This window comes from Xenopus tropicalis, chromosome 2 (assembly GCF_000004195.4).
Source record: "Xenopus tropicalis strain Nigerian chromosome 2, UCB_Xtro_10.0, whole genome shotgun sequence".
NCBI classification, from domain to species: domain Eukaryota; kingdom Metazoa; phylum Chordata; class Amphibia; order Anura; family Pipidae; genus Xenopus; species Xenopus tropicalis.
Window position 1 is genome coordinate 164,616,713 of NC_030678.2, and position 13,007 is coordinate 164,629,719.

At 44.4% G+C, this 13,007-nt stretch overlaps 1 protein-coding gene across 2 annotated transcripts in view; it reads right to left on the minus strand.

Annotated features, from left to right (window-relative positions):
- The window catches only part of sesn3 (sestrin 3), a 54,701-nt gene extending 42,076 nt beyond the window's left edge, over window positions 1-12,625 (minus strand). Inside the window, exon 1 of one of the 2 annotated variants that reach the window (XM_012956235.3) lies at window positions 12,448-12,533. Coding sequence is in view for 1 of the 2 variants with exons in the window: in NM_001197193.1 (NP_001184122.1) it covers window positions 12,448-12,528 (81 nt within the window). In the remaining variant the exon portion in view is untranslated. Of the gene's footprint in view, window positions 1-12,447 lie in introns of both variants that reach the window. The other variant, NM_001197193.1, reaches the window with a different exon arrangement.
- Between the last annotated feature and the right edge of the window lie 382 nt (window positions 12,626-13,007).

The window sequence follows — 13,007 nt, forward strand, 5'->3', positions numbered from 1 at the left end:
AATATGGGTTCTGTTGCAGCAACAGCACTTGCCCAATTGGCTATAGCCACTGCTGCCCAAAGCTCCCTTTGTTTACTTGAAACCAGAACGGTCACACAAAAGTCAGGTTAAAGGTCACCATGAATAGCTCAGTCCAGTGATAATATTTAGACGTACCCACTACTCCCTGAGTCGGCCATTCACTTAAAGCTGGGGGGGGGGGGGGAATTAATGGTATGTGCCCCGGTTAAGCTGCAGAGCCAGTGTGGGAATGAGCGCTTGCATATTTGCAGAAGATCCCTAAATGCTGTCTCTGCCTAGTAAGTAATTGCTGCAAAACCTGCTGAGTCGGTACTTCTGCACTTCTCTTTTCATGTACGATGCAAGGGATTACTGAAAACAAACTCTAATTCTCTAGGTCACGTTTTCAAACAACCCTAGGGCATGGCAGGCCTTGTTTATGATCTTGGATAAAAAAAAGTATATGATAGTCGATGGCTGTTGGGAGTTGTTATTCAAGAAGATGGGGGGGGGGGGGGCACAGGTTGGGCATCCCTGATAATCTCATATGGTGCCCTTAAATGTACTGCACTAAAAAAAACTCACTTTTGGGCCCTTCATAGGCAGCAACCCAAACACCCATGAGCATAAAGCTGCACATATACAGAAAAATCCAATGTGTTTAGGTTACCAGATGAGTAAATATCTACCCAGTTGGTGGTTGGTGGTCCATGTAGACCACATCAACACGTTAATGAAGTCCTTGCCTGATCCCTGACCAGTTGAATTTTGTTCCAGGGGCTGAACTGACGGTATATACACCTTTCTATTGTTCTGAACAACAAAAACCATAGAAAAGGAGCTATGACTCCTCTACGCTTTCTCATCTGATGATGCACCATGCACTCGCATCGGAATAGGACATTGTCAAAAAAGTCTGATAGTCTGTGATCAAATAGAATATTCCTGGTCAAAACAGCCCCAAGCTAGAATGTATGTCTAGATCAGGGGTCAGCAACCATTTTTTTCCCCTGTGAGCAACACAAAAATGTTAAAACTTTTGGAGAGTCACACAAGATGCCAAAAAAAGTACTGTGATTGGCTAACTAGTAGCCACATGTGGACTGCTAGCCTGCAGGAAGCTCTGCGTGGAGTGGACTTATTTTGACACTGGTTGCTGACTAGGCCATCCCAGAACATCACTGAAATCCCACTATTCCTTGTATGAGGGTGGGCAAATTGAGAGATGTTATTGGCAAATAACTAACTGTTGATAATTGTGCCCTTGAGATACTAGTGAAATAACAGCATTTCAGTAACAGTAGGACTAAATTTCCTTAACTACATCAAAATCCCCCCTGCCTCTGAAATAATCATATTGAACCTGTGTAAACAGGTATTTCCAAGATAAAAGGAAACTAGGTAATTGCATCAGTAGGACATATTATAAACAGGGCTATACATACCTCCTTTTAATATGATTGTGGCAATGTATGTATGTATGTATATCTTTAAAGCGCTACTTATGTACGCAGCAATGTACAGTAGATGTTTGCTCCATATATATATATATATATATATATAGGAACAAATGGAGCACCATCCAAAAAAATCAAAAGCCCTGGGTGCTGGCAAAATTAATAATAAAGAAACAGAGGGCCGCACACACAGGGACAAGTATTTATTGAAAAAGATCCGACGTTTCGAGCACTAGCAGTTTTCCCCTGAAGAAGAGCACTGTTAGTGCTCGAAACCTCAGATCTTTTCAATAAATACTTTTTCTTTTTGCAAAGTCCCTGTGTGTGCAGCCCTCTGTTTCTTTATTATATATATATATATACACGGAAAGTCTAATTAAATCAGGGGTGTTCTTTTTGCAGCCCTCCAGTTATTTCTGATTTACAGCCCCCAGTAACCCTCTGAAAGCCTTAAACTATCCATGGGATGCAGGGAGTTGTAAGCCAAGGAACAGCAGGCAGGCTAGTTGGGCAACCATAAGTTCTAAAAATACCCTAGTCCTATTTCGACAAGAGCTACATTTAAGGGACAGGGGCAAATGCCCCCCAATAACCAACCCTGCAGATTATTCCCATATAGCAGACGGTGTCTCCTACAGAGAGCGGAATGAAGTCATAGGCTGATAAACAAGTAATGAATAGGCTGTAACCATCCAGCTATGGAGGGGTTAAGCCGGCTGGCCATATGTACATTCCCCTCTCTGGCTTCAGTGCATTTCTGTAGAGTCCAATGGGGTAGCTGAATGCTCGCTGTGTAATCTGATCCCAGGAGCGCTGGAGAAAAATAACTGCACACCCACCCACCCCCTTTTTTTTTTTCTTCTTTTTTTTTTTGCGTTATTTGCAATTTTTTTTAAAAAAATTTAGAATTTTGTTTTGCAATTGAGCCAGCCCCGCCTGCACAGCTATGCTTCTATGCTCCAGCCTTTACTTTAACAAGAAGATCCATTTACATGGGATCCAGCTGCCAAACGTGGAGGATAGAGAGGCCTGAAAAACAACCTCGCCTGGCTGCAGGCCAAGCCGGCAAGAGAAAAACAATTTTTTTTTTACTGCCTTAACAAAGGGAACTGCAAAAGGATACAGTCTGAGAGTATTTGGTTTAACTCGCTTGCTACCGTCAGTCACCTGTGCGAGGCACGGAGCCGGAGCGAAGCGCAGTGATTTTAATGCACTCGCGTTCCGCACGGCTCAGCAATTTTAATTCATTTACAGGCAAGATACACAGAGGCAGCAGAATCCGACCAAACAAGCATTGCGTGCTGCGCTACCCTCGCTCTCATACATTGCTCCTTGTTTTCACATAGTAAGACACACGGAGCTACAAGTAGCAGCTACTTGTCATGGCTACTAAAACAGACAATGCTGATCATTTACCGATAACTGTCTCTATGTGTGTTTAAGCAGAGGCAATTCTCAGTATTGTCTATGGCAGGGTATTTTCTGGCGTTTAGTAGCCGCAACAAGTAGCTGCTGCTACAGTACTACTTGTCATGGCTACTAAGGGCTGTGACAGACGGGGAGATTAGCCACTGCGATTTGCCGAAGTCACGGAAGCTGCCTAGAGAGGAAACTTCTGCGACTTCATAAACACCAGAAAATCAGCATTGTCTATTTCTATAGCCACCACAAGTAGCTGCTACTAGTAGCTCTGTGTGTCTTCACCCTAAAGCTTGCCATACACATCACCATTGGTCACAGGAAAGATCGTTTGTTCCCTCTATTGATGTTTAGGGCTGAATCCTCAGATATGGAGGCAGAAACAATAGGGACTCTACCTCCATCTGACGATTCAGCCCAATACGCCGCCCAATCAAAATCTTTGGTCACCCCCCTGATCGTCGAAACGACCGATATCTGAAGTCTTATCGATAAGCCATACACGCACTGAATACCGTACGAAACGAGGCAAGATCAGCTCGCTTGGCGATGTTGCCAAATGATTGATTTAGAACTGCGAATATAGGCTCCGTTGGTTCGGGGACCACATCAACAGGTCTAAAATCTTTATGCTGATCTCTGACTGAGCAGTTTAGTTGTACACGATAGATCTCTGTTATCACAGGCGAATAACTGCTATGAAATGCCTTTCCACTACCAACAATAGGAGTCGCCAGTGGAAAGGCCATTGCATCGCTCTGGTATTCCGAAGTCAAACAAAGTTTCCTCCTGCAGGTGACTTCGCTTTCCGCCGGCGACTCCTATCGTTTCAGGGCGGTTAGTCGCCCACGATAGATCTCTGCTGGGTCTGTTTTATTACTCAGTTTTGAAAACTGCAAGGTTATCATAAATTAAAGATTTCCAGATTTTTATTTGGATTCAAGCCTACCTCTGTTCAATCTGGCATTTTACTCAGACCCCCACAGCTAATGGCAATGTTAAACATATGTTAAACATATGATTAAACATTGTTATAACAGTCACTTGGCTGTGGTTCTGAGAATAACCAAGGCAATATGTAATCCCCCATAACACCAGGAAATATTCTCCGCATCTCCTAGTTGGAATATTTACATCACACATATGTATTATATAAGGCTCAGTTGAACACAACAGACTGGGCGGGCTTTTCACAAAACAGATAAAATATGGCTGCACACAGCATTGCTGATAACAAACATGTTGTATTAAGTATAAGGCATTCTCAACAACAACCTGAACAGCAAAGAAATAAAAACTGTATTTCACACTGAATCATCATTGGTGTTTCTGACCCATAGGTTTGACATAATGAGCCTTCGGGTTGGGAATCCCAAGATAAACCAGCACAACAACCTCACTGACAGTCAACAACAATCATATTTTCTTCTACTCCCCAAATCCTATACAACAATTTAGGTGGTTTTGTTACTGTAATAATAAAATAATGTTATAATAAAAGCACCCAAATTTCTGCATTCTGATCATTATTCCACACCTTTATTTTCTTTATATGCCTGGCTTCATTGGACGGAAGCAGTGCATAAGGTCCCAGGAGTTGTTGAACTAAAGTTCTTAACCCAGAGTTGAAGTGTATTGAAGACTGATTGGGATTGGTCAGAATGAATCTGTACAGTTTGCCGACGGTCTATCTTGCCTTGAGGCTAACACACAAACAGTAGTGCCCTAGTTGCTCCCTTGCATGTAGTGACGTGTGAGTCAGGAAAAATTCAACCCAGACCGACCCTAACCTGTAAAACCTTAACCCACACAGGACCCTAACCTGCACCCGACCTTAAAGGAACAGTAACACCAAAAAATGAAAGTGTATAAATTTAACTAAAATATAATGTGCTGCTGCCCTGCACTGGTAAAAGTTGTGTGTTTACTTCAGAAAGTCTTCTATAATTTATATAAATAAGCTGCTATGTAGCCATGGAGGCAGCCATTCAAAGGAGAAAAGGCACAGGCACATAGCAGATAACAGATAAAACACTATTGTATTCTACAGAACTTATCTGTTATCTGCTATGTAACCTGTGCCTTTTCTCCTTTTTTCCAGCTTGAATGGCTGCCCCCGTGGCTACACAGCAGCTTATTATATAAATTATAGTAGTGTTACTGTAGCAAACACACCAGTTTTACCAGTGCAGGGCAACAGGGCATTATATTTTTATTACTTTAAAGCTCTTTCATTTTTTGGTGTTACTGTTCCTTTAACCTGCGCCGACCCTAACCCACTAAATGTTGCCATTGTAGAACACATACCAGTATCTTTCTGCTCTGTACGCTACTCCTGCTCATGCCTTAGGTTCCAAGAGAGGGACACTTTGGGAGAAGAAGAAGAGTGTGCTTCCCCAGTCTAACCCAACCCCAAATGTCAACCCTACCCCCCTGACCCAATACTCAGTGGCAATTCTGCCCCTCTCTCCCACTCCATGCTTGCAATTTTAGCATTGAAGCTGGTCTGGAGGAGGCATTGCTAGTGCAGAGCGCTATTGCATTTTAAAAAAGAAAATTTGTCTCTTAAAGTCACCAGATATGGCCTTTTGCCACCCCTGGTAACTGGCCCCTCACTGCCACCTGAGATAAGGTTCTCACCTTGCCTCATAGCAGGAACAGCCCTGCCAAAACTCCCACGGGTTGTGGTTCAACCAACACACTTCCGTTCCAATCCTATCATTTCAGCTCTTGGAACAGCTGGTTTAGATACCATGCACAACTGCCAAACCATATCCCATCATGCACGGCAAGCTACCAGAGCAGTCATACACCAGACAAAGTCTTCATTCAAGTCCGGTAACAACCAAAGCACTTCCAGCCCCATTCTCTGTAGCACCCAGCCAGAGGAATGGATGGTGCCAACCCAAGCTCCAGGCTCTAGCTTAACTCTCGTTACCTCTGCATCAGTACAGAACCAATGTCGGCACTGAGATTTAGCACCAAATAACTTCTCTTTCTGCTGAGCCACCTTCTTATTTCTTTCCCGACCGACAACTCAGCCTACTACCCAAGACATCCTTATGTACTAAATACAATGGAAGCTGGAAATGGTTCCGTTAAATGTGCCAGCAAAGAAAACTCCAAAACAAAGTTCTCAGAATTTTTCAGAGCACACAGTACAATTTAGTGCAAAAAGTCCCACCCCATGAAAAGTAATGAAGGTCATCGGTAAAGCAATAATCTAGCCCTGTCGTTTGTTTCTTTCTCCTCACCTAACGTCAGAGCTGGAAAAATGAGAAATGTGCAGGAATATCCCAAATATATTTCTATTTGGAATCTCCCATATAGGCCCAGCTCATGGAAACTGCCATTACATTTACAAATTCCCTGTTTTTTTTTTTAATTATGTGCCATTAGGCTTTCTGTAATCTGTGTAGGACTCTTGGTCACAATCTCCGGCACCCGTACTCTCACGGTCATTAGAAATTCACCTGACTTGATCAAAAATGGGTAAATATCTTATAGTTACACCAGGTCAACGAGTTCTCTACTAAGGTCTAGTACATTTACTATACTTTAACATAAAAAAAAAAACTGTTATTCCGATTTTATTCCCAGAAATGATTGTGAGAAATAGGTTCCATTGAAGTCTATAGAGCTCAAAGAACCAAAATGGTACCATTAAAACTGGTTCCAAGCTTTACGCTAGAATTCTTAGCCGTAGCTCAGTAAGAATGGGTGTATTCTCCTTGTGGAGCTGTCCCTGATGGTAAAATTATTATAAAAAGGTGGCAAGCCTATGGCTTTGCGGCCTTGGCAGTGTTTGCCCAGTATATTCCAAATGGATGATCTGGGGTCCAAATTTAAAAAAATAAATTTATGAAATGCAGGAGGTCTGACCCAACACAAGTACAGTACACCCGGAGCCTGTGTGGTTGATGACCATGAGAAGCAGCTACCCCATTCAAACTGCAACCTCTTTTTTGCTTAGAAAGGAAATTTATCCATATTGTCTCATAGTCTGACATTGGCAGCTCTCCATTTGTTTATGAATCTACAACTGCCAAGAGGGTTCTGGTTCTCACTCATACACGGCCTTGGGTTCTTCAGGTTTCTGATATGTCAGATCAGGGACCACATCGGCCTATTGATGCAGTCCCCAAACCAATGGCGCTATGGTGGGGATATAGGAAGAAGATCCGCTTGCTTGGCGACCTCGTCAAGCGAGCAGCTCTTATCGTGTATGGCCACCTTACGTCCTATTAAGCATGGATCAGCTGCAGATCTGGTACGTATAGAAGCTAAGGAGGGGAGAAAGGGGTAGATAGAGGTGGGTCTGGGGCCGATTGAGTAGTTATTACTGGTTAGGATAGTAAGATACCAGCCAGGTTGCAACCCTAGTCCTGCTGTGCTTCATAAGAAGGTGTTCGCAAATGACCACGGGCTGCATCAATGAGGGGCAAAGTTAGCAGCTTTTAGGGCCTGCGTATATATATATATATATGGCCACACTTGCAAGACGGACGGAAGTATCAACCACATGTGCCTGAGTGAGGTACAATGACTTTAGGGCATTTTCTTTGTGCCCACCTTCATACCTCATATAAGGTACAGTTGTCACATGATTAAGGCACAGTAAAGCAACTCTGCTCACATACCCCTAAAATGCCCTGTACTGACCCAACGACTGCTACCAAATGGGCAAGTGTAACCCTTTCATCCCCAAAACAAGTCAGAGGATTAAATGAAAAGGCAGAGCCTGGGGACGGAATGCGATTAGCAGAGGATTAGCGTGTGCGTAGGGTGTAATTTTTAGGCTGTGTTTAATGAAACCGTTTAACAGCATGTTCTGACCAGGCTCCGCTGTAACTAATGCTTCTACGGCAATCAGCCTGTTAGTGGACCCTCGGCATTAGTGCTGCTTTATCATTGGGAATTCCGGAGAAACAAGTTTGAATGACTTGTCACCTTATTTCCAAATCAAAAACAAAATAGCAGTTTGAGTGCCTCTCAAAATTGCAATTTGCTACAAATTGCGGGAGATCTGTTGCAAATGTAGGCATCACAACAATCCAGGTAATGCTGCCCCAGTAGTTTAATTAATGACTAAAGTGTCCCTAAAGATAACGCCACAATGGGTAATGCTGGGTGCAAGTATTGTGACGTCAAACTGAAAGGAAGGTGCTGACAGATAACCCCCGAGGACACCACTAAAGGAGTTGGAGTAGGCTCATTCGGATTGGCCGACTGACCACAAAGCTATTGGCTTATTGGTTATCCTGGAAATAAGAGCGCTCGCAGGATGGGACAGGGATATGGAGCTTGCAGTCTTGCAGCTGTTTTCAGTTACAATTCCCCGAGTATAGAAACAGATTAAGGCTGCTGGGGGGAGGCAGGGAGTTGTACTTTACAGCAGCTGGAGTTTGACATGAATGCACTAAGGTGACAGAAACTGAAAACAAGCAGCCTTGTATCTTAGCGGAGGCACTGTAGTCCAGTAGGCTAATGCCACATGGCAATACCACTCCAAAAGTCTAGGAGAGCCTGCTGCCTATAGCATCTAGCTGTTTTTAAAGCACAACTCCCAGCATCTTCTAAACGGTACTGCCCAATGGAGAGAAGTGGGAGTTGTAGTTTCCCTTTATACACTGCCAAAAAGTCAGTATTTTTTTCAGCAACTGGCAACCTGTTCCCCACCCAGATGCTGCTGAACTACAACTCCCATATTGCCACCAACAGCCCAATCAGGTGCATTAGACAAGGCGACGATGAGAACCTAGCTGCCTGTGTGGCCCTGGCAATAAAGGGGAAGTTGAGACTCCATACCCAGCTTTGTTTTGTTTATTTTGCTTTGGATTAAGCGTAAAGTATGAGGGCAAAGCTGCTTTTCTGCTAAGCACATTCCTTCCCCGCATATTTGTATTTACACTCAGGAGAAGGGGCACGGGGGCCTCTTTATCCAAGAAATACACTAAATTCTCAAACAAATAATCCTATATCCAATAGAAGTATACTATTCTCCTGTCCCACTAATAATCACACCTCAATAGAGTTTTATGTCTCAGGTACTGGCATGGGTAACACCTCCAGTGATTTCATCTTTTTTCATTTATGACAACGAATGTCAATGAGCAAAGTGCAATTTCGAGTGCAATTGCCATGTTTTCCCCCAGAATCCCAGCATCGCTGCGGTTGCAAGGGTAGTGTTGCGACTGATGCAATTGTGGCCGATGCATCGATATTAACTGAACTGTGTTAGCATGTCACTGTAAATCGGACACAATGGCGCTGAAAGACAGGTTAATACCATTTCCGGTGTTCAGCGTGAGAGTAACGCACTTGCCCAACTCTTCAGACACAAGTGCAACATGCCTATTGACACGGGGTGCTGATAGAACCCCGAAGCTACCACCTTGTCCGGAGGTGGTGATTGTTCCAGGGTTCCTCTGCGTCAATAGGTGCAACTGCACTTGATTCAGATCACCAGGCAGGAAGCAATGAGTGGCGCTGAGTGCAACTATGCGAAAGTGCAAGCAATGCATTTTGTCGCAAGTACCTTTAATGAACAGGGCTTTACATGCAACTGACTGTGGGGAAATGTGCAGCAATGCAACTGCGGAAGCGGACATAGAATACCCTTCTTGTCTTTAAAGGAAAAGTAAATGGAAGAAAGAAAATTTAGTAATAATGTTTGTTTGTTTGTTTTCCAGGTTTAAAGTATAAGGGTGAAGACACACTGAGCTACTAGTAGCAGCTACTTGTCACGGCTACTAGACGCCAGAAAATACCCTGCCATAGACAATACTGAGGACTGCCTCTGCTAAAACACATGTAGAGACAGTTATCAGTAAATGATCAGCATTGTCTTTTTTAGTAGCCACAACAAGTAGCTGCTACTAGTAGCTCAGTATGTCTTCACCCTAAGGGTATTCCTGCCAAGAGCAAAGTAACTGGGAGTGGGGGCATTCTAGGAAAGTACTGCCTGGAAAACAGATACAGATTCATCATCATCATTTATGTAACAATAAATGAACAAACGAGGGCTGGTTAAAGCCTAGGATGAGAGGGTTCTGCTCACAAGAGCTTACACTCTAAAATCTGCATGAAATAACAGCTGGCAGGCCCATGTATAACAGATTGGCACGGGTGGAGCTGAATGCTGACATGCCTGCGATACACTGCATTAGTGCTCAATATGGGAGATAAACAACTTGCACATAAACATCCTGTCTCATTGGCTGCTTTTGTACCAATAACTGTACAGAGAGGTTTGGCTTGGGAAGGGGCCACTGAGCCTTAAACCATAAGGTGCATAAGCAGGGTCTATAGCTAATATTTTAACCCTTTATGCAAAGCTGCAAGAGACAGTAGGGACTATTTATTAAAGGGGTGTACTATATACTTGCCGCTTACAATGCACCATTGAGTCCAACTGCAAAGGTAACAGCCATAAATGCAAAAACAGGGAACAAGGTGCATTCTGGGACAAATGTTGCACTTATTTGCATCCAAACATGCCCCTTGCACTTCCGTATAGTTGCACTGTCCGTTCTGCCACTTCTGCTGAATCAGCACAAATGTTGCCGGGGGAACCCTGGAGCTACTGCCACCCTGAACATGGGGGTAATTCTAGGGTTGCCACAGCGGGTCGCGGCGGACCTGTGCCCAAATAAACACGCATTAACGCCAATGGCATGATGTGGAATATAAAACATTAGCCTGCACCGGCATCTGATTTGTGAAGAGGGACTTGGCACCCACCTGTGCAAGGTACGACCCCCCGTGCCCCCACAATTACACTGGAAATGTTGAATTGTGGGTAAAGAGTTGTGCCCACTGTGCTATAATTTGTAAATGATCCCTCCAGGCCTGTTATTCAGCTGGCTTCTGCTACATTGTTTCAGGAGTAACGACCAGCAGTGCAGAGAATATAAACAGCCAGTTTCAATAGAAATTCATTTACAAATAAAACCATTGAACATGTTTATTGGCAAGTTGCTTAGAACTGCAGCTTCTTTTATGATTGACACATGAAGCATGAACTATATAAGCCTCAAACGCGAGTTGTTGCACTGCAACTATCAGCACTGTCCCGGAGATATCAGCTGCCAAAGGCCGGTAGTTTACCAGCTTAAGACCAAATAAACAGGGTAACAGACACAGATTACTTCTCTAGAAAACATGGCAAGCCATATGTGGCTTTACCAATGCTCAGGGGCCACAGGTTGGCCCTACATGGTCAGTGATGGCTATTCACAGCAATCATGTCTCATTCAATGTGTAATGTTCAGAAGAGATTAGAAAATATAGACATGTTTAGGGAAGTGCTAAAAAAGCCTCCTTCCTTTCATTCACATTGCAGCAGTCCTGCCCTGCTTTACGGCTGAAATTCTAGCTATGTTCATGCATATAACAGTGGTCAGGGATCCTATCCTAAGTCCCCTGTTCTATCCCCAGTAGTGTAATTAATGACTAAAGTGGCCCTAAAGATAACGCCACAATGGGTCGCGCTGGGTGCAAGTATTGTGACGTCAAACTGAAAGGAAGGTGCTGACGGATAACCCCTGAGGACACCACTAAAGGAGTTGCAGTAGGCTCATTCGGATGACATTGGAAAACAATGGGAAGTGCTAAAAAAGCCTCCTTCCTTTCATTTACATTGCAGCAGTCCTGCCCTGCTTTACGGCTTAAATTCTAGCTATGTTCATGCAGATAACAGCGGTCAGGGATCCTATCCTAAGTCCGCTGTTCAGATGACTGAATTGAAACTAAGGTGCTGCCTTCCAGCGGTGACAGACAGAGAGGGGCGATTCGACCGCCACCATTTTCCAGCTGACAGTGGCACGATTGGAGCACCCAGTGAGCCATTATCCTTAACAGAGTTTATTGGCAGAGTGACTGAGATCAGAAAACTTAATGTGGATAAAGAAGTAACTCCATGGCACGCTGCTAGCGTGGGGAGATTAACACACACATATATATATATGTACAACAACATTTGAGGGTTCACAGCTAAAAACCCCTGAAATGACTTAAAAAAAATAACATTTTGAGACATGTAAAGGGTTTTCTCAAGAACAGACCAATCACATAACAGGACATGTCTGTCACGTTGCAGTCGGCAGCGAGCATTACATCTAGCAATATCAATGCGCCGGGAGTTGCTAAAGACCTAAGATATCCAGTAGGAACAGCCTGTGGCCCTAAACAACAGTAAGAGGGTTCTAATTGAAATAAAAGTACAAAGGAAAGTGGTCAAGAGTTGCTTGGCTGGGATGCTGTGAGTTGCAGTCAGCAAAACAACTGCAGGGCTGAAGGGAAGGTTATTACCCACCCCTAAAAAAATGGGGGGCCCCAGGCTTGCTGCACTGCCAGGGGCCCCTTTCTTCTTCTACTAACTGGCCCTAGTTCAAATGAAACTTATGGGTGGCTGTTAAACACTGCAGCCTGTGGCTCTACAGCTGTTTTTCAACTTCCCACAAGGAGGCTCTGGGAGTTGTAGTTCAACAAGAACAGGAGAGTGACAAGTGAGAGGCTGCAGTTCCTAGGGGATATGCTATCAATGTGGGACATCAAGGAGACCACTCACCTTCCTTAGCACTCTCTGGCAGTTCCCACAGATGAGAAAGTCGCTGCTGCCACACAGGGTCTGGCTGTTGCGCCGGTTCATCTTGCCTCTGTGCCTCAGATGATTCTATAACCCCACCGGTTCCCGGTCCCCTCTCCGGCTGCGGCTCAGAAAGGAGGGGAGCGCAGCCGGACTGCGGGTAGACCCAAGAATGACAGAAAGATGAGGGGAGGACCGACATGTCCGCTGTTCGGCAACATGACTCCCAGGCCACGCCCCCGCTAGCATCTAGAACCCCGCCCTCAGAGCCCCTATTTATATCTCGACCAGTTCGCCACGCCCAGTCCGATGTCCAAAACCCTCCCAGACACGCCTTTAAAGGCGTGAGGCAACCTTAGTTCCCGCCTATTTAGCTAGCCGCTCTTCAGCGATTGGGGCTTAGTTCTGAGGAGGCGCGCCCCCCGGCAACTGCTCCATAGAGCCAATCGTAAGGCAGGAAAGAGAAAAAAAGAAAGTACCCACCAATGACGAGAGCAAAGGGCGGAGAAAGGCAAAGAGTCCCACCCCCTCCAGCTGAAAAA